This window comes from Stegodyphus dumicola, chromosome 7 (assembly GCF_044657685.1).
Source record: "Stegodyphus dumicola isolate Sdum_Otavi_A_Nest chromosome 7, ASM4465768v1".
Classification (NCBI taxonomy): Eukaryota; Metazoa; Arthropoda; class Arachnida; order Araneae; family Eresidae; genus Stegodyphus; species Stegodyphus dumicola.
The window spans coordinates 29,112,205-29,135,574 of record NC_140774.1 but is presented as its reverse complement, the minus strand read 5'-3'; the positions used below and the strand labels follow the sequence as shown (position 1 = coordinate 29,135,574).

Sequence of the window (23,370 nt, the reverse complement as noted above, 5' to 3'; positions counted from 1 at the left end):
GCGATGGACAGTTAGGTCGGACATGCACGTCCTTTCCACATTGGTAACACCTTATTTTCCGCTGTTTCTCAAAACCTGCTTCATTGAAAACTTGCTTTTTTTAGGAGCCTCCACTTTTCTATGCTCCTCTGATTTAATTCTTTGATGACCACTACTTTTCTGATTATAACTACAGTTAGAATTTATATACCGCTCTCTATCTTTCTCAAATGGTTTCTTTAACCCCGCTCTCCTCGTATCTCTTCGCAAAGCCTCATACTTGTCGCATTTCTCTGCTAAAATGGAAGCTGTTTTAAATTCTTCCCAATTGTTTAAGTAGTGCTCTCTTATTTCTAGAGGGACTCGCGGCTTAATTTGCTCAGTGAGCATAAGTTCCTTAAGACTTTCAAAATCTTTAACTTATACTGAATCCAACCAATTCTCTAAATACACTCTCAATTCATACACTATATCCACCCATAACATTCCGTTTTTTCTAGAATGTTCTTCAAATTTTGATTTTAGTGCCCAAGAACTAAGCTTGAATCTCTGCATGAGTAATTTCTTAACATGCTGATAATCATCCCCTTTATCCGCTGGTTCTTTCACTATTAACTGGGCTACATCGTGAGGTAATAAAGGAATTAATTGCGAGACCCAATCAATCTCATTAACGTTTTCTTTTTGAGCTTGTTTCTCAAATAGCATAAAGAATAATGAAATATCTATATTACTCGGTTCAAAACGCGGTACTAGATCTTTCAAATTAACCTCTTTTTTTTCTCTAGATTGTTCAACTTTCGAAACCGTGGAAGCTAGGCTATTAGTCTGAACCACATTCATCAGTTTTAACCTTTCCAATTCAAAAACTCGCTCCCGTTCCCGTTCCGCTCTCTCTTGTTCACGTTCCCGCTCTTCTCTGTCTTGTTCGGCTGTTTCTTCTGCTTTTCTCTTCTCAGCCGCAGCCCAAATTCTTGTCGCGTATTCTTTCGCAGCTTCTTCTTCATAGTCCTCGGCATTTCGAGTAGCCTGCCTAATTTCTCGTACTCTATTTGCCTGAGACATATTTGTTTCCATTTCCTCCGCTAACTCCAATAGCAGAGCTTTAGTAAATTTCCTCATAAAATCACCCATTATGGAAAATTAAAGAAAAATAACCCGAAATACAATAACACAAAAACAACAACAGGTCTATCTCTCCAAAACTGAATAATTCCCTAACAATTCTGAACGCAAATTGCCTTACAACACTTAATGATAATACCTATGCCTACATATAAATAGCGTATATAAAATCGTATATAAAAAAAATACTAATTAAGAGGCAGCCTTTTCCTGCTCTATGTCAACTATATAAATATTGTCTTCTAACTCTGGACTGATTTAAAACTAAATTTTTCTAAAGCATACCGTTACAATACTTCATATAATTTAAACAGTTACTAAAACAATAGAACAAACAATTTAATTTCAATTAGCAACAGTAACCACAAGCTTAACTTTCAATAACCACCAGAAAACTTTTGATCCCCAAAAACAAAACTATATCCAAAACAAAACTATATCCAAAATAAACCTAGTCTCGAATAACTGGCATAACTTCTCCAAAATCACAAAAATGGTACTCACCTATTTTAAAGACGCCTTCGAGTGACTCTCCTGGCACTACTTGGATATTCTTCCGGGAAATTTCACTATTTTGCGGCACTAGATCACGCTTCCTCCGGCGTTCTCTTCTGACACACTGTCACTTGTCACTGAAGAAGTTTCACCACGCGAACTGTCCTTGCACGCAAAATTAGATCGTTCTTGAAGAGAAGAAAGTCTTGACTGTTAACATAAAACTCAAGTTCACAGGTGAAAAAGTCCGTTCCTAAATTTACTTTCAGGAACAATCCCTAAAAGCTGCCACCCACTTTTAATATTTACTGCTGTGGTGTAGTGTTAATGCTTCAACGGTGTGATGTTGAACTCCAATGAAAACGCTAATGACGGAACATCACATGAAAATTTTATTGAACGTCCAAAAAAAAAAAAAAAAAAAAAAAATGGCTACATACAATACAGAAGAGAAAAACCTAAATCTTTTCCTTAAAATCAACGTGGGAGAGCAATTCGTGGCTCTCGAGCTTGCATTTTTAACATTGCCAACGATTTAATTATTTTAATAAAGACTATTTTAACAACTATTGAAAACGTATTTGTAAGTTAAAAAATAATAATTTTCAGCTTATGCTCACGAGACATCCTTGTCCATATAAATCTTCAGTCTCTTCTTCTTTTATGTGACCTTATCACATATGCCTGAAAGTTGCTGATACTTGTCCGCGACCTGATGGAACTGCTGGGCAGTAACCATTGCTGTCGAGTTCATACAGAGGACTCTAGTGAGTCGAGTTACGTATAGAGGACTTTCAACATCTGCGAAATTTGTTCTTAGACATAATCAAACTATGATGTAGAAAAGATAGTCCAATATCTTATTAGATTACTATCTGTAAAGCAAAAGTAATTCAGCGGATATTCAGTGTTTTAAAATAAAATATTGTGGGATTTCTAATGAACACTATCTTCACTTATAAACTTTGAACTTTATTTTCCAAAAAGCAGGAGAAGGAAATAAAAGATTGCCTTAAGCTTAAATGATTTGAAAAGCTGAAGTTACATGTAACAACGATACACATAACTGATTTTAAATTTCAGTGTGTGTGAATCTTAAATTTGAATTTGTGTTTGTAAGAATTAAATCTAGTGAAACTCCTGTTAGATGACTACTCACACTTCACACGATTTTGTCTTCTGTGGAGATGGCTGTCTGAAAACGACTGATCAATGAAACTCTTGTTCAATAAAGTTATTTAATTATATTCTCAGAAATATGATCAATAGCAGTCATTTTATTCAAATACCGCATTTACTCTACTATTTTTCCCATTAATATTTTAGCGTAAGGTTCTGAAATTTTTCTAGAGTATTTGTGGAATTTTCTCCTTCCCCAAGGCATTCAGAAAGCGAGCTTCGCTAAATTTTAAAATTCGTCCATGTAATGATTTTTTTTTTTTTTTTTACTAATTGATTCGGTCGTGCATTATGGATGCATCGGCTCTAACTCTTGAAGCAGTAATAGTGAAACGAAAATAGGGATATCTAACGGCCATGGTAGTTCTGAAGATCATTGAACGTTGGAAGATAGGAGACTAAACATAGGAGAAGATGATGAAGATGGCGATGGTTTGCAAACTGCAACAGACGACTCACACGACAGTTCCAGCAGCATTAAATGATTTTACGCTTAGGCAATAGGAATGGACAGCAATCAAAGCGGCCGAGATTTAAGAGAAACGAAGATGTCTTATTAGATATTAGTAATCTTAATATTACTACGTATTTGTAGTGTAAGATAGGTTTCTTTTAAGTAAAAGATATTGAAATAGTAACCGTTAGTTTATTCGTGAATGCTTTGCATTCATTACGTTCTTAATGTAACCGCGTTTCATTTTCGTATGAGAAAATTAGCGAAAAAGAAAGGGGGCAGAATACGCGAACAAATACAGAGAAGCGGCAAAAGTTTTCACTGTATTTATCTCATCCGCCCCAGAGATCGACTCGGGCTAAGATCTGTACTTAGACAAACCCGGCTTCTGATGTTAATAGATTTTCTTCACAGAACTAACGCCACCGACTATTCGGTGGTCCGTTTAGGCTCGACAGGGACCGTACGGGTGCTGTCAGGTCTGTCTCGGGCTGACTTCGGTTGCAACATTTCACTATGAGATTCGCTCCAGGGTTGAGGTAATAATAGTGTATAGGCTTTCATGCCTGGAGCCCCTCTCTGTCTTCATGTATATATCAAAATCTGGTTGATTAGTCACCATTTTAGATTCTGCAGTCAGTGAAAACCTGCACAGAAACAAAATATTTTTGTCTTTGCATTACAGATATTCAGCTGATTCATTGAATTTAATGCCAAATTTGAAATCTTATTTTTAAAACTATTCTCTTCGTTTAACTGAAGTATAAATCAGAATGAAGCAAAAATTAAAATCGATGACATATACGTTATGAAATTTAATTGTATTTTGATAACTAATGAATAATTACATTCGTGTTTAGGTAAAATATTCAGAAAAAATAACAACAAAAAATAATAATGATGAAAATTGATTGTATATTTTTATCACGAATTCTAGAACTGCATTGGTACCCAAAACGATAATGAGACAGAAATGAATTCTGACGTTATTTTTTAATTTTCCAACTTTTTTAACTAAGCAGTAAATGCTAAAATTAATTAATGAAATTTAGTGAAATGAAAAGTAAAATTTTTAACGGCTGCTTTTCAGAAGAAAGCATTGAAAAGAAAAATAAGAAACTATACAATTTCTGTTTCAGTCTATGAATTAATTGATTAATAATTCATTTTAACTAAGCAACTTTAAAGAAGTATTTTAACTAAGCAATTTTTTTTATTCAAAGCACTAGAGCTAGCAGTGTCGCCGATAGTTTATTGTTGCCACTCGGAAAAATGAGCGCGTAAATTAACGTTTCCGCAGTTTTTAATTAATATCTTGGCCGATTAAAGTCGTGCGAAGAGGAGAACGCTATCGATGCATTCGGAGAATTTTTTGGAATCCGAGGATACGCGTCTCGGAGTTCAACTCGGCGCCGTTCCGTAGATATTCGAGAAAAACGAATTTGGCAAGTAGCCAAATTCCTGTAATAGGGAAAACCAACGAAAGAAAGTGGAAAATGTAGGGAAAACGTAGGGGAAAATTAGTTTTTAATTAATATTTCGGCTAATTAAAGTCCCAAGAAGACGCGAATGGTCAAAATGGCGTGCCACGGACCTGCGGAATCCAACGAAGTGCTTCGCTAAGCCAGGGAGCCAGTCGTTTCGGAGGAGATGATGTTACTTCACCCGATATATATATGCGACTTAAGTGTCTGTTTGTCGCCGATAGTTTATTGGTTGCTTGCGTAACTGTACTAGCCCATGGGGTGGAGTTGCCACGGCACAGGGTTCCCGTTTCAATTGAGACGTAGACAATTTCCTGTAAAACTTGCCTTTGCTATGAACGTCCATAAGTTTCAGAGCCAAACGCTTAAGCATGTTGGCATTTTTTTACCTTAGCCTGCATTTGGACACGGTTAACTTTATGTTGCCTGTTCAAGAGTTCGTGAAAGAACGGACGTAAAATTAAAAATAATGGATGGTACTCTGCAAGGCGAGCTTAAAAATGAGGGAAAGATCTACACAAAAAATGTTGTGTACAAAGGGATCTTTAACATGTGAATTAACATTTTATTATTTAAATCACCTTTATTGATTGAGCTAGCGGTGGGCTCTTAAGAAATGTACCGCCAGTGGTTTCCTTCATTGTACTCTACTTGAAGCAATTAAGCAAGTAGAAGGGGGAAACCCCGAGGAGCAGTAAGCAAAGGGGCTTCCTCGCTGCCCGGGCTTTCTAGTTATCTCTTAAATGGGAGAGGATTTGCTTATTAAAGAAGCTGTTATGGCTTATATTTGCTTTTTTAATGTGACGCAAGTGCACCAATGTGACAAAACAATAGTTTCATTGCAGAATTTTATTTCTGTAGCTAAAGTATTTTAACTTATCCTAAGTATGAGTAATCGAATGAAATTCATCTAACATATACCCGTGATCCAAAAGGTAGCCGAGAGGGATTGTATTATACTTTACCTGCTTTCTAATAGAAGAATTAAGCTTTTTAAGCTCTTTTTTTTCATAATTTAAGGGAGAAATAAAAGAGTTATGATTTTACACTGAAGAAACAACAACTAATTATTACGTTTTACAATTTCTTTCAGAAACTTCCCGAAAGATGGCAGCACACTAAAAAATTATCAGAACATTGGCGGCAACAGATTCTGACTCCCATGGCCAAAGAAGCGTCTGCAGTGCGAAAAAAAGTAGCAGCTTTCAGTTCCAAGCAAATTCAGTTCCGAGAACAGTTTCGAAAATCTCCTGCTTTTCACAGGGATTGTCCATTACCTGCCGAAGATATGCTAGAAAAGCTTCATAAAGATATAAGTACCTTGCAAGAAGAAGTTGCAGAACTAGCTAAAGCTGGAAAATTGTTTGAAGTAAGACAGCTGTGCCAAATAATCATTTTTAATAAAAAAGCAAATCCCGCTTTATCAAGGAGAAATTACCTTAAAAAATAACATTAACAGATAAAAGGCCTTGGAAGCCACCAGACAAAAAACAGGACGAAAGATTTCATCCAATTTAACTATATTTTTTTCTACATGAAATATCCAATAATATTTCCCCATTATAGCTAAAAATCTCAGATTTCATATAGCAGTCATCTCTCACTTTTTCTTCCAAGAAAGACATTTTATAAAATTTATGTTATTTTAGGTTACCCTCCCTATAGACTTCTCACTCTATTCTTAGCAACAAAAGAGGGATTTAAAGTTTATCGTGGTGTTTAATCGTTTCTTTGCACATTTGGCACCACTACGTCAAAAGGAATTGCAGTGAACTGTACAATACTTTACAAATTATAATTCAGTTTGCTTCGATTGTTTTGATTCGTCACTAGCTCAAATAAAAGTAAAGTACTCAAATCGGCTTGACATTTCCAAATTAGAATTACCCAAATCGACAATGTGCCCATCTCAGACCTTAGCTTACTAACATACATCCCAGCATAGAGCAGCTGTGCAAGAATCGGCAGGCTCATCCATCTCATTAACTTGAGTACCAGCATTTATTTAAGTTTTAATTAATAAGGTAAGAGTATCCAAACTCTAATAGCCTTGAATTTAAAAATAAATACGAATGTCCTTCTATTTACATACTTACTTAATATCGATTTAAATTAAATGAATTTTAATTAATTATATTTTAAAAATATTATTATACTGGTAGCAATAAATACGAAAAAAATTACTTTCCAAGGAGATTAAAAGCAAGGTGATCCTCAGAACATTATAAGTTATAAATATGGTCACCATTTGAAAAGAGTTTGAGAAATGCTGCTATAAGCAATGGGCATACTCTATTTGAGCAACGGAAAATTGGATGCTTAGAAAGCTGACAGACTACTCTTGTTCTAGTTCATATTAATTTATTCAGTTTGGTGAAGCTTCTTAAAAGAGAAAACTTAATGTGTACTTTCTCATGTCATTTTAGATTTATGGCTATAAAATAATGTGCATGGGGAAAAGAAATGCGTTTGAAGGCTCTTGAAGTGAATGTAATATATTATTCTACACCGTAGAGGTAAGTTGTAAATGGTATATTAGATTTGAAACTTCATTTTCCCCCCACATTTCAAATAAAGTCCCGTACCAGGAGTTTATAACATTAGCGAAGATCAACATGTTAAATTTGCGCTATGTTCACCAGAATGATTGTGATTGCCTGAAACTGAACGGAATTTTAACAAAGAACTGAACTGAACTGAACAAAAACCTGCTTACAGCTGGAAACATCTGAGAAGAAAATCTTCTGAAAGGCTTCGCATTTGCAGCAGAGCAACAAATTCGATAAAAATTACGAAAGCATTCGAAAAGCGAAACAGTTCGAACAATAAAGTGGAACTGGCTGACATATATGTCTAGTATTCTTCAGTCGGAAGGCTTTCTAATGATACTTTCAGTTCCTCTAGCCATAATATTATCACACAATGCGATATAATGCATAGCCGTATTTCTGATTCATCCTATAAAATGAAACCACGAGGCAAGCCTATGCTGCAAGCAACAAGTATGCAAAATTAAAAATAATGGATGGTCCTCTGCAAGGCGAGCTTAAAAATGAGGGAAAGATCTACACAAAAAATGTTGTGTACAAAGAGATCTTTGACATGTGAATTAACATTTTATTATTTAAATCACCTTTATTGATTGAGCTAGCGGTGGGCTCTTAAGAAATGTACCGCCAGTGGTTTCCTTCATTGTACTCTACTTGAAGCAATTAAGCAAGTAGAAGGGGGAAACCCCGTGGGGCAGTAAGCAAAGGGCCTTCCTCGCTGCCCGGGCTTTCTAGTTATCTCTTAAATGGGAGAGGATTTGCTTATTAAAGAAGCTGTTATGGCTTATATTTGCTTTTTTAATGTGACGCAAGTGCACCAATGTGACAAAAAAGCAATAGTTTCATTGCAGAATTTTATTAATATGGAACGTTTTATTAATATGGAACGTCTAAAAAACGCAAATGTTACCAATAAGGTACTATGCACATAGATTTCAATCATTCACCAGAAAGATGCAAATAAGTTTACTGCGACTGACCAAAAGCTAAATATATTTTGAATTATATATTAAAACAAATTGGATATTTTACTATAATTGTTGAACTGCCGGGGCACAAAAATGAAACGGTATTGTGCTCTTCAAAATAAAATATATGGTCAGCTTCTGTAAAGTTTTATCATGCTATAACCGGGCTGGTCTTCACTAGACATTGTAACGTAACCTATAAATTTGTTTCAGTTTTTACGAATCTGTCTTTATAAATTAAGTCTATTTATTTGTATTGTTAGCTTTTCAATTTATTTATTATTAATTTCACTTTAGATAAAAAGAGGTATTATCCATTAAACAATATAACAGAGATAAACTAATGTTTTTTAAATACATTCTGTGCCTTGTAATGTTGCTGGATTTAATCAATAATCAGTAATAAAAATTTTGAAATAAATTTATTTTCCTTAATTTATCATTGCTTTTTGTTGGGTAAGCAATATGCTAGAGACCTGCTTCATCTCACCTCTCTCCTTTCAGTCTATTACTGTCTTAAAAAACTATAAAATCCCTATCTCACACCAGATAAGTAAAAGTAACTATTTTATTTGGTATTTTTTATTTCTGAAATCTATCATATCATCAAGCGTACAAAACAACATGTTAATAGATATATTCCATTTTTGAGTGCCTAATTATTTGCTAAATAGTTTATTTATAGAGTACTTTTATGAATTTATTTGTAACAGGCTCCAGATAGTTTTTGCATGTGAATTTTATTCTTTTATTATTTTGTTGAACTTAAATGAAACGTCTTTCTGAAACTCCACAACAAAACTGTGAATTTTTTAAGTTTTTCTTATACTTGTTTGAATGCCTTTCTTTTGTACAGTGAAAAAGCAAAATTTCTCAAACGCACTTTTACGTATGCATTCCTAATTTTCTATAACTGCTATATAATAATTTTCTATATAAGTGATGAGCCTTGTTCATTTCAAACCACATCAACATCAGAAAAATGTAAATCACGGTCTTGAAATTTTACTTAAACTTCGAAGTACTTTAGTAATAGTAGAACATTGAAGTTTATTTATCACATATCATTTTATAAACAAAAATTGAAACAAAGGTTGTTTTAGTTGAGTCTAATTTTATTTTTATTAATAACCATGTTAGCTACTGCATCAGTAATGTTATTTGGTATTTCCACTTGATTATCTTACATATTAATAGGAATTTTTTGTTTAGAGGAAACCTATATAAGAGCATTTGAAAGTAGCAGAACATTTCAAGACACGAACAGACATATTTTCATAAATACGTCTATTAAAAATTTGTAAAGAATTTCTTCGCATGGAGATGAAATATGATTATAAATGAATAAAAAAGGAAGTTATTTACGTTTCTTAACACTAAAAATTACGACTTTGGAAAATAGCTTTATTGCAATTTACTGCAATTTATTCTGCGAGTAATATAATATTTAAATGTAAACTTTGGTAAGGTTGAAAAATTTATTTTTACTGAAAGTGCTGAAAAATGTTTTGCTTGAATTCTGTTTCTGAACATAATAAACAGTTGTTTAATTAGTAAGAAGTTTTGACGTAAACCTGATGGAAGCTGAGATTTCTTAATACATTTAAGATATCTTAAATAAAAGATTTCATCTGTAGCATTCAGTCAGCCACACAAGAAAGTAGCAAGACATATTTAAATTAAATTTTATTAAAAACTGTTTTATATCAATCAAAATAATATTTTATATCTAGGTACATGTGCCAGAATTCAGTCAGCTAAAGCAATGCGAAAATGAATTAGTCTTACTGCATGAACTTTGGCAGTATATAGAGAAAGTGAAGATACAACTTCGACAGTGGGAGGCAACGCCTTGGATCAAAGTCGATCTGGACGCCTTGGAGATAAAATGCAAAGCTTACATGAGAGACATCAAGTCAATGGATAAAGAAATGAGAACTTGGGATAATTTCTTGTGGTTACAGGAAACCATAAAGAATATTTTAATTGCCCTAAGAGCCATTCATCAATTACGAAATCCTGCTATTAAAGACAGGCACTGGACACAATTATCCAATGCAACTCAGGTGAAGTTTCAATAAATATATATTCTGATTCATGTATCATATTAAAAGTACTCTCATAATTAATGCAAAAGAATCGCGTTCATAAAGTTGCCAATTTGTTTTAGGTTCCACTTTCGGTTACAGAGGACACTCCATTAGGAGAGTTATTATCCCTGGAACTACACAGATTCGAAGATGTCGTTGAAGGAATTGTAGAAAGAGCATCCAAAGAATTGGCAACAGAAAGGATATTAGCTGAACTGGAAGCTACGTGGGCCGAAATAGTTTTTGAACGCTCAACACATCCACGAACTGGACATCATTTGTTAAATATTTCAGATGTTCTTATTGGAACATTAGAAGATAATCAGGTATGAAAGAATTCTTTGATTGGAAATTAAAATATTTAATACATTGCTGTTTAATAATGGATTTTTATTGAAATACAAATTTTAATTTAGGTTCAGTTACAAAATCTAATGTCATCGAAACATGTAGCTCATTTTTTGGATAATATTACTGATTGGGTAAAGAAGCTTTCAAACGTTGAGTCAGTTATCGGAGCGTGGGTTGACGTTCAAAGAGCATGGTCTCAAATGGAAAGCATTTTTATGGGCTCGGAGGACATTAAAGATCACTTACCTGAAGACTGCGATAGGTATGAAGTTAAAAATCATCCAGTGCTTTTTGTACTTGCCTATGAAAACTGTAAGCATACGATAAAAATAACTATTCTCTTAACCATAACACATAGCGAAATAAATATAAATGATAAAGTAAATAAAACCAAAAGTTTTAGATTTTTGCCTTGAGTTGATGAATATATAAAGTATTTCTCCCGCCTTTCTAGCGTGCCTTCGTGGTGTAGTGGTTCTGCACGCTGGGCCGGTATTCCATATGTCCGTGGTTCGATTCCCGGCGAAGGCGTTTGCTAATTTTTCATCTTCCTTGCTTCCAAAAATATCCTAATGTCTCTACAGTGGCGCCTGAACTGAAAGGGTATTGAATAGTGATGATTCTCCTCACCCAGGATTTGGCGATTGGGTACCCTAAAAAAACCAGTCGCCCTTTAAAAGGGGGAGTATATAAGAAATTTCTCCCACCTTCTTAGTGTAGATGAGTGTAGACACCATGAGTGCCTTCATGGTGTAGTGGTACTGCACGCTGTGCCGGTATACCAGAGGTCTGTGGTTCGATTCCTGGCGAAGGCGTTTGCTTATTTTTCATCTCTCCTGCTTCCTTTAAAATACCTAATGTCTCTACAAATATAGAAGTTTTAATTAGTTAATAATTAATTATTATCAGCACTTTTAGGGCATCTTCTTAGGATTCTCAAGTAGGATAAAGATATGCTGTAAATGCTGTAGGTCATAGCCCCACTAATAGCCACTAACAGAAAGCAATAACCAGCATCAAATCAAAGACATAATTATATCATATCTCCGAAGTTCAGTAACGACTATTTGCGATTAATTCGTACATAGTTCAGGTCTGCTTCACGCACACTGTGACGTGTCATTTTAGTATAATTGGAAAATTGTCTTTTTATTAACAAAATTATGAGAAAGATTGCATACCATATTTCCTGCCAAATTAATTAAACGTAATTTACTTATTCCTCGGAAATGTTCGGGAAGTAAAACGTTTCTTTGGAATCAAATTGTAACATAAAAGTTTTTTCTATGGGAAACAAAATCCTAGGAAGTGAAACACTGTATCAATAATATCTCAGCTTCTTGAGTGGAAGAAATGCTTCATTTTTAATATTATGGAAATTTATTTACATGGAACCATGTCTTTTCGAGTCTTTCAACCCCTCTTTAACTCGGGGGGGGGGTAGGAGTTCCCGCGAAAGGACAATCTAATCGCATTGGCTGATACGCAGTGACATTGTTTCACCCGCCTACGTCACACGACGAGAGGGATGGCTTTGAAAGACACAGAGGGGATTACAACCCCTTTTCAAATTTGCTTCGCGATCAGGAGGACAGCATAGCCACATGTCTGTTTTTTCTGTTTATTTTTGTTTTTTTTTAATTTTTTCTTGGTCTTAGCAAGACCCACGGCGGTTGTTTTTATTTGAATTTAATTTCAGAACTATAATATTCATAAAAGTTTTATTCTTTAAGTTAGCAGGTCCAGCCCGTACGTTATTGTATAGTTTGACTAATAGCAGACCGCTATTTATTTTATTTTATTTTTATTTTAATTCTAACTTTACTCGGAGTTGCATTTACATTTTTTTTCTACACCTTAATGTGTCATTTTTTGCGGACGCGTCGGGAAATTGGAGCAGAGAATTGAAGCTCCAAAAAGATTTTTTCGGGACAATTCATATTATTTAAAAAAATTTTTCGTCACACAAGAGCTTCAATTGTCTGTTTCGGCGAAACGCGTAATGGTGTTAGCCTGGTTCGACTTTTAACTGAAATTTCCCTTGAAAAGCCAGGTTGGAAGTTTAATTAGGCTAATTTACCATTTTCCGCTTTGTAATTTTTATAATTTTTGTAATTTTATGTTTTTCATATGTTTTAATTTTGTTTTAACTTGTTCAGTTTTTTATATGTTTTAACTTTACACTTATCACATCGATAGGTTTTACTGCATTTTTTGCCATTCACATGTTTCCAACGGTTACAGCCGAAAACATCGCGGACGAAAACGTCGCGGAGAAAACAATGCAAGGCGAAAACGTCGTGATACAAAACATCGTGGGAGAAAACATCGCAAAGAGAAAACATCGCAGTTCTAAAACATCGTGATACAAAATATCGTCATCGAAAATAAAGCGGTTCAAAAACTTCGCAGTTTAAAAACATCGTCTTCGAAAATATCGCGGTAAAAAATAAAGTATCGACAAATCATCGCAGGACGATAACATCGTAGGCATGCGTTTTTCAGGCTTTAATAATTGTAAATGGATATTTCCATAATGATTTGTGAGCGCAAGATGGAAAGAAGGATAATCTTTACTTTCGTATTTTTTATTAACTAATAAATTTTTGCTGAAAAAGTAAGAAGGAAATTTAAGCATAGAAAATTAAGGCAACTTATAGCACTTAATAGAATTTTAAACTGACATAGTTAACTAACAAAGGTCATTAATAAATCATTTTTATAAAGTTTTTACTGGTATTTTTTCACTAAAAGTGTAATCTAAAAACGTTTAGAAAAAGGAAGCTACGTAACTGCATGACCTTATCCATAAAAAATTGCTAATTATGAGATTGTTTTCTTCACTTTTGTCAATCTCACTCTTATTATGAAAATTATTTCTTGTTCTGCTTCAGTTTACTCTTAAGTATTAAGTTTCCTTCTTACTTTTTCAGCAAAAATTTATCAGTTAATAAAAAATATGAAAGTAAAAGTTATCTTTCTTTCCATCTCGCGATCACAAATCATTATGGGAATACCCATTTACAATTATTAAAGCCTGAATAAAGCAGGTCTGCGATGTTATCGTCCTGCGATGATTTGTCGATACTTTATTTTTTACCGCGATGCTTTTAAACTGCGAAGTTTTTGAACCGCTTAATTTTCGACGACGATATTTTGTACCACGATGTTTTAGAACTGCGATGTTTTCTCTTTGCGATGTTTTCTCCCACGATGTTTTGTAGCACGACGTTTTCGCCTTGCGTTGTTTTCTCCGCGAGGTTTTCGCCCGCGATGATTTTGCCGCGATGTTATCGGTGGACACCGATTCCAACGATTGGTTTTAACTGTTTTTATTTTCTGCATTTTATTTCGCGTGTAGGCTATTTTTTTTACCCTTCAATGTTATTATTTTAAAAAATACTGCGTTGAACTATTTCTTGGTGCCACAGCTCCTGGTAACTTTTTGGCGAGCTCACTACAATATTTCTTCTTTCTATTTCATAATTTTTGCAGCATATTGCGCAAAATATTTTTAAGACCAAATAAGTCTTACAACACAATACTTTGCAGCATATTATACTCACTCAGTGTGTTACCCCGGCTCAGTGAGCTCAGTATTTTTATTGTTATATCTTGGCAAATTGTTCATTTTTTGCTTTAAAATTGATTGAATTATATAGTTCTTATTGCCGTTCTATATCTATCTTATTGCCGTTATTATACTGCTGTCTTGCCGTTTGCAGAATTGCTTGTTTTTTTTTGGATAGAAACTAAAATTTTAAATGTATAAAAATATTTTAAACGTTTTAACTGTGCTTGTGTTTTATGTAGTATTTTACAATTTTTAATGGTGTTTTGAGTTTTTATGTATTTTTGCTTTTCCGCGAAGCGAGAATTGAATTAATTGAATGAGAAATATATCTCTAATGAAATTCGAGGAAATAAGTTTAAATGAAATGCAGCAATAAACGTATATAAATCAATAGGCCGTACAAAGAAGTCGTGTATTGTCCACATAATATTTTTTACTATGCATTGCAGATTTAAATCTATCGACGCTTCATTTAAAAGATTAGTGAACGTTTTGAGTGCAGAGACCGAAACAGTTGTTACAGTATCTGCAAGACCTGATGTGCACGAAGATTTAACACACTTGCAGACAGAATTAGCTTTGTGTGAAAAGGCTCTTGCGTCTTATTTGGAAACGAAACGAAGAATATTTCCAAGGTTTTATTTTGTATCTTCTGCAGATCTACTTGATATATTATCAAACGGGACAAGACCAAAAAGTGTAAGTATTCAGTCGAAAGGTTATACATTTTTAAGCTGTTTTATGTAAATTCATTACTGATCTTATGAAAGTCATGAGCGAAAGCTTTGTAAAAATATTTTATTAGGGAAAGTTTATTTTTTACACCTTTTATAATCAAAATCACGAAGCTCAACTTAATGCGTCAGTCTACAACTGTATCATCAAAATGAAATTATTTGCCTAATGGAAAGAGTGCATTCATGAACACTTTCTAAAGGAAACCGACACGTATTTATGTTACACGTGTAAAAATCACAAAACACATATGCCAGTTTGTCTGGATTTAAACAGAGGTCAAACTATTATTATTCACTAGTCTTTCACTTACTGCCTTTCATGGGTTATATATATGTGGTAAAACAAATGTTCTGTAGAAAGGAAAAATCTTTTCAGAAAACAGTTTTCCCACCATAAAAATTATTGGTCAAAAGAGACGTGTGGCCAAATCTGGATATTATTAACGCTATCACACTGAGAGGGCACCATTACACGTTTGGAATAATCAATTATAAGATAAATTGCGAGAGCTACCTGCATAAGGGGAGGGATGCCTATAAGGAGAACTTTCCTGTAAAATAACGAAAGAAGCATATTTATTAAAAAAAGTCTTTGAAAAATGTTTCCTTACGAGAAATTATAAAACTTATGCTGACGCAAGTATTATTAAATTTAATATCAACTATTTAATTAATTGCTAATACATGTTTTTTTAATTTGCAAATAGTCTTTCTTTAAGAGTTTATACGCTAAAATTTATATGCTACACGGTGTATGTGCACTTAGCCAGTACGCCAGACAGTACAATACGTCATATACAAATCAAGTTCTATATTTTTAAGGCATCTTTAAATTAATATTAGTAATAATTAAAGATTTTAAAACTTATAGTTGAAAATAATCTTGATTTCGGAGGCTTGCATGCATAGTCAACACATGGGAATATTAGATACATGAAAATCCATAACAATGCCAGTTAACTTCTTTAAAAAATTAGCCGCATTAGCGGAAGACAGTATATTTTATGTATTGTAATAATGCAATATTCTGCAAAGATGATTGCAACAAATTATCAATTGAGGCTGTATATTCTGTTTATATAGGTCGTTCGCCATTTACCCAAACTTTTCGATTCAGTATCTCAACTTTGTTTTGAAGGAGATAAAGACGAAACGGCTTTCGCCATCATCAGCAGGGATGGGGAAGAACTCCCGCTGAGAGAAGCGTGTTCTTGCACTGGAGCCGTTGAAACATGGTTGGATCGTTTACTTTGTGCCGTCAAGTTTACGCTGAAAGAGGACCTTTCCACTGCCTTGAGCACCTATGATGATAGTAATCGTGAATCTTGGATCTTCGAGAATGCTGCCCAGGTGGCGTTGACCGGCACTCAAATATGGTGGACAGCTGAAGTCAGCGCAGCTCTTCAAAGAGTCCGCCAAGGACACGAGACAGCTCTAAAACAATATAATAAAAAACAGGTTTATTGAAAAACTCATATAAAAATTTAACACATGTAATAATTATTATGTACTAAGTATGTAGATCTGTATTGTCAACAACTAAATTTTGGTTTCCTTCGACTGACGCAAGTATTATATGAATGATACCCTGAATTATATATATGCTTAATTCGAATTCTTTTTTGTGTGTGAAAAAAACTGAAACAAATTTACCTACATTTGTAAAATTTATAGATCAATAACATTATATTTGTTTATTGTGTTAAAAATGGAAAGGAAAAAAGCAAAATCAGCTTAACTTGCATCTCTTAATAAATTTTTTACTTAATCTGTTTTTTAATGGTCTCTGTGCTGCCTTCAGCAAAAGATTTCTAAGGTCTAAAATATCAGATTTACTCAAAAGTGTACTGAATTAAAATTGATATATAATGTAAAAACAATATTACGCACCTGGCGACACTAAATTTACATAAATGCTTTTCTTTACAACAGAGTTCTGATGTCTGGTCGACACGTGAAAACTCCCAGACGAGATCTCAAGCTTTCTGACAAGAACAACATTTCCAAACAATTAACGATATTTTATATATATTATTAATTGACTATACTATATTTAATTCATATTATTAACTATAGTTATGCATTCTAATGGCTACATTAAATAAATAATTTAATACATAAATAATAATATATACATTTTAATTTGCGTAGTCTGACTATACTATATTTAATTCATATTATTAACTATAGTTATGCATTCTAATGGCTACATTAAATAAATAATTTAATACATAAATAATAATATATACATTTTAATTTGCGTAGTCTTTTTTTTCTGACCGAATATTTGTGCAGGAGGTCAAAAGAAGGCAGTGCAGTATTCGGCTTAACTGCTAAGAAAACGTAAAAATGAAAGTCATAATATTAAACTGTTTAAAAAATGTGAGATAAATTAGGTGTGAAACACTTTTTAAGTACGTATTAGAAAAGTACAGTCATATCTCCTCAGCGTAAATGTAGGATATAAATGTACTTATTTCGATATGCCTAATTTTGTCAGATTTTGTCCGATGTATTTCAGCAATTAAGTACTGAATTTAAAAATTAGAACAAGGCTTTCCACACATACGGAGGTTAAGAAGAAGGCTGATCGTTTTCATGAAAAGTTGCGTGGAATACGGTGACGTATAGCTTCGTAAAAGCAGTAAATTATTAAATCTTTATATATCCGGTTATATGCGGATATCGGGTTATAATATATGCGGTTATCCAAATCGCTTGTTTTCTTTTCTAAATCAAATAAAACTAACCTGGTTTAAAATGTATTTACGCTTTTAAAAAATTTTCATTCAATTAAATTATTTTTCCCATCAAAATTGAGCTTATTACAAATGATAAGGTCAGGAGTTTAAAATTATGCATCACTTAATTTTAATTCATTTTTTAAAAAGTTTTAACAGTAAAATGCACTTTCATTCTTTAATTGCAGTTTAATGGAAACATTATATATATATATATATTATTTTAAACAAAGGAAAATTACTTTTCTTTGTTAAATTTTATGGCAAAAATAAGACTTTGTACGTTTAGTTTTAAAGCTTGAGATCACGTTATTCTAAATTCACGAATTCACGTAATTCAAATTTCTAAACGTTTGAAGTTCCACAGTATTTAAATTTTCGAATTCCATTGAGAAAAATTTTTAAATGAAAGTAATTAAATGTTTAAAACTTTTTTTAAATAAAACAGAATTTAATCACAAACGCAACTGTGATTTTGAAAAAGGAAAAAGTACTTGCTCAGAGTAACGGGAATTTAGAATAATACGAAATTTTCAGCCATTTTTCAGTTAGGAAACTTTTTTTTTTCTACAAATAAAGGTGAGTTTAAATTATTAAAATCCTGCATTATGTAGTTGATAGAAGCATTAGAAATAATTTTTTAGCAGAAAGTTAAAAATGCTGGCTAAAGTGTTCTTAACTGATGTTGCCTTAAATCAAGTAAATCTACTAGTTTATTAGAAACATCAAATTTCTTGAATCAGTGTTAGCAATATCTATATAACGTAATTTTTTGATTAAATTGTAGATTAAAGATTCAGCTGCATAACCAGGGTTTTCTGGATTCCTGTGTTTCAGATGCAAATGCTTCACCAATTGATCGGTCTACTGTTGACAGATCTCAGCCGCGAATGTCGACAAAAAGTAATGACCATTTGCACAATGGACGTCCATGCAAGAGATGTTGTTTCACGCCTCGTGTCCCTACGCGTGGAGAATGAATCCGATTTCGCTTGGCAATCTCAGTTGAGACACCGCTGGGAAGAAGACTGCATAGTTAATATCTGCGATGCAACTTTCGATTACTGTTATGAATACTTGGGCAACGCACCACGACTTGTAGTCACTCCTCTTACTGACAGGTAATTATTTATTGCATATTATATCATTTTCGTCTTTTCAGATTTTCTCCTCTAAAACAAATATGTGAAGAACCATTATAAAAGAGAATAGTTTTGTTCTTCTTTAATGTTACTTCTATAGTAAAGATGCAGTTTGGTGTTTTGTATAATATAAAATAAATATTCTAGATATCAAGAAGACATTCTCCTCTCTAAAATAGAATATGTGAAGAACAATTACAGAAGAGAATAGCTTTATTCTTGTCCTTTAATGTTACTTCTATAGTAAGGATGCAGTATGGTGTTTTGTATAATATATATATTCTAGATATCAAGAAAACATTTCGTGTTTTTATCAGACACTTCTTTACTGAAGTCAAACACCTGTGTTTACCTCTTTCGTACTAAAAGACGTTTAAGTTAGAAATTCGAGAAAAGGAAGTTTTCATGCAAAAGTTATAAAACTTAAATATATGAGCAGTTGAAAACGAAGATTTGAAGATTTAATTCCTCATTTCTGCTTTATTTATCATCTATAATTCTTGCTGTGCATAAAATTCCATACAATTAGTGATAAATACACATTACTTTGGTAACTATATGCTTCAATTTCTTTATAAAATTTGTATTTGTGTACAATAGGATAAGAGTTATCTATAACTGAGTAATATTTGATCTGCATTATTATGTGCGTACATTTTGACCCAGCCCCCAATTTTAACAATATTTCCCTCTTAAACGTGAATAAAACATTTCATTACATTAGGTGTTCATTTAATTTAACAACTTATATAGAGACTGAATTATTCACTCAAATATTCACTCTTTACTGATTCAGAAGTCAAACAACAAAAATCAGCGTTAATTCACAAAATTTTCACAGGACTAGTTTCGATGGTCGAAACTAGTCCTGTGAAAATTTTGTGAATTAACGCTGATTTTTGTTGTTTGACTTCTGAATCAGTATTTATTCGGCGTGTTATTGTGTCTTAATTCACTCTTTAGTTCATTCGTATTACCATTGTTTTCGAAGAATTAGCTCTTTAATGATACAAAAGCCGTTTTCATGATTTATGAATTATAAAAACTTTCATGTAAAATATGAAGTTATTTTCTACTTTATATTTTCTTCAGCATTTGTGTGAACTGAAAAGAAGTAACATGGATGACACTTAATCTAAATTTATTATTATTTTTTATTAATAATGTATTTCATTTAATGTTCTAAAGTTTTAGATCTACAATTGAATCACTATAAACGGCGAATCACTTTTCAAACTGATGCCCCCAAATGTTAGAGTCCTGCATTATATTTTTATGTTAAAGTTCTGCATTATATTGTTAAAGTCCTGCAAGAAATTAAATAACGAAAAATCTGCATAAATGTATGTATATTTCTCGCATTGTGATAAAACAACGGTGCATAGAGCCATCGAATTTTGAGTGACGTAATCCTTCTACGAATATGGGCATGTGGAAGATCAAATTTGAAATTCGGAATTTGTTTTATTATCAATTTCATATTTTGTAAAACTTTAACGAATTTTTGATTAACTCAAGGATTTCAAAGCGAGGATGGCAATGTTGTACAGAAAAACATTTTTATCTCCAGCGCGCGTGTCTCTGGAAATTCTAAAGATATGCTCATTTTAAAACTATTTTGCGATATTGCTCTTGAACTGAATTTTATGGTTTAAGTGCGAAGAACGTAATATTTAATAAAAAAAATGTAACACACAAAATGTTATAAAAAATCTCTTTAGACATAATTTAAAATCTGAAACCTTTCAGATTTTTTTAGTATATATTGTATGTTTTAAAATTTTAAGCACATGATTTCACATGCAAATATTTGATAGCATTTGTCAAAATACACGTTACGGTTTTAATATGATTACTAAATCCGTTCCTTTATTATTATTTTAAGATGCAGAAAGCGTCAAATGCTTCTGTTTGCGGGCTTCCACGAAAAAAAAAAAAATTGTATCCACTGTTAGGCAATTGCAACTAAAGGAGAGTGCCTTTTGTCATCAACGCTACAAAGACCCTGGCATTCAGAAACTGGAAACATGTCCGGTAATAGAGAACATTCACTAAAGCTTAGTGTGTATTAGCAAAGTACCAGATTGTGTAACAGTATTCTGCATTTTATTAGTGGTTCTAGACAGTTCGTTATGCAGAGTGAAATTTTTAACTCAACATCCGGTTTCACCAGAGTCAAAAAATTGCAAGAATATAACATACCTATACAATATATACAGGATGTCATAGAAACATTGACTTCAGCTTTGTTTCCTTGAATATGATTGTAGACATATAGTATAAATTAAAGTTATGTAAAATAGATACAGAATTTTGTGAAATCAATTAAAATCTTCAAGGAATTAAGTTTAAAAAAGGCAAAATTTACATTTTTATATGGCCCCCGTATATAAAAATTTTCAATTTTAGCAAAATGTGGTCCATACACTAATAAGATCATGTAAAAATGTAAGCATTTTATCACAAAAAGCTGCAGAGATATGAAATTACAAGGGCCATTAATATGTAAATTTTGTATTTCTTTAAATTGAATTTACTGAAAATTTAAATTGGTTCATAAAATTATGTACCATTTTTAAGTAACTTTGTAATTTATATTATATGTTTACTATCATATTTAAGGAGTAAAAGCCGACGTCAATGTTTTGGGGATACCCTGTATACTGCATAATGTTTGCCGGAGTAGGCATTTTCTCTTCTATCAAGGTAGTTTGTATTTCTTAAAAAATCTGAAGCCGATCCTTGATGGATTTAATTTTCAAGTAACTTGAATTTTCTAATTTCATTTAGATGTTTTATAACTTTGACACAATCTTTGAAGTTAATGATGGGTGGTGCTCCAACTGGACCAGCTGGAACTGGAAAAACAGAGACTGTTAAAGATCTCGGACGTGCTCTAGGAACTCTAGTATATGTCTTCAACTGCTCTGAGCAAATGGATTACAGATCATGCGCTAACATTTACAAAGGTCTCGCGCAAACAGGCGCTTGGGGTTGCTTCGATGAATTCAATCGTATATCTGTGGAAGTGCTCTCCGTTGTGGCTGTTCAAGTAAATATTTTCTTCGCTTAAAAAAAAAAAAAAAAAAAAAAAAAAAAAAAAAAAAAAAACTTGACCATTAGTAATTTTCAGATTATTTATTATCTCAAGAATATCATATAATGTGGCTGACTTTAAGGTATTTATGTTTATATTAGTCAAAGCCTGTTATATCTGCTGAAGGCCACATTACTAGTCGTTATTCTACAATAAGCATCCCTGCTACAGCGTTGCTTTATTGCAGATAGTGCTGCAGGTCCAAAGCCTACTTGCGCGCTTAAATATTTGTGCGTAGCAAATTTGGCTAACAAAGACTTGGGTTTCATTTAAAATTATACTTTTAAGTTCATGTCATAAATATTGTCTAATTTCTAAGCACCTGAAGTGCCTTCAGTTCAACTTATGGAGTTTTAACAAAGGGATGTTTTATACTCTTAGTCCGCCTCTTATATTTTACAAGACTTAGCGATAAGCCGCTAGCAGTCGTAATTAGGCGTCTTAACTTAGTAGATACAGCCAAAACAAGTGAAATTCCACAACTTTATGTTAAAAAACTCACAGCAATATAGTTTCCTTTCGAATTAAGATATAATAGTTTTCCTGAACGAGTATATCAGGAAAAAAAACGTAGACATTAGGAAACACATATATTAAATAATTCACAAAGCTAAGAATATTATCCTTTAACTCAGATAATAATTTTACACCCAAAATATTTTTATTGTGTAACTTAAATTACATTCCCCGACATTGAAAATGCAATACCAAGATAGGTTGGTCCGAAAATTATGCAAATTTCAGGGTAAACGCAAGTCACCGAATTATGCGAATGTGAAATTATGATGTCAAATGCGCAGTTCTCCAGCGCACGTTGAAGAAGATATAAGGGAAGGAACCTGCATATGTTCAATTTTCGTGTCGTTAATTTCTTCTCGGGAAATCATCGTAGAAAATCATTTCTTGTCTCACAGGACGCTAACAGCAGAGAATGCCAGGACATTGTCAACGGAGGCAGTTCTTTTACGAGAGGTATGGTGATCGGGCTGAGAAGGGCTGGTTGATCTCAGCTGACACACACCTGGACTTGTTCACAGAGCACCGGCTGTGGCGATGCTGGTCAGAACAAGGACATGTGGCAAATTCGAGGTGTGCCAGTGCAGCCAGAGGGACGTCAACACGAGTGGATCGAGGCATCCGTCGACAAGCGTTGGCGCACCTGCAAGTCACTTCTACTTCCATTCTGCAGCATGTTCAAGACACCCTGTATGTTTCCATATTAACCAGAACCATTTGCCGTCGATTGGTGGCTAGTGGCCCGCACTCGTGGCGGTCGTGAAGAACACTGCCATTGACCCCATAAACGCCAACGTCTGCAATGGTGCCGGGCTCAAGCGATGTGGACTACGGAATGGCACAGGAATGTGTTTTCAGATGAGTCACGCTTCTATTTCTCCGATGATAG

The 23,370-nt window shown here is 33.2% G+C and overlaps 1 protein-coding gene across 1 annotated transcript in view; it reads left to right on the top strand.

Moving 5' to 3' along the window:
• Positions 1–23,370, top strand: part of Dhc93AB (Dynein heavy chain at 93AB) — a 202,564-nt gene that overhangs the window by 76,592 nt on the left and 102,602 nt on the right. Inside the window, 8 exon segments of the mRNA XM_085821370.1 lie at positions 5,810–6,085; positions 9,967–10,332; positions 10,425–10,649; positions 10,740–10,936; positions 14,698–14,947; positions 16,069–16,443; positions 18,564–18,847; positions 21,659–21,920. Of these exon segments, the coding sequence (XP_085677496.1) occupies positions 5,810–6,085; positions 9,967–10,332; positions 10,425–10,649; positions 10,740–10,936; positions 14,698–14,947; positions 16,069–16,443; positions 18,564–18,847; positions 21,659–21,920 (2,235 nt within the window).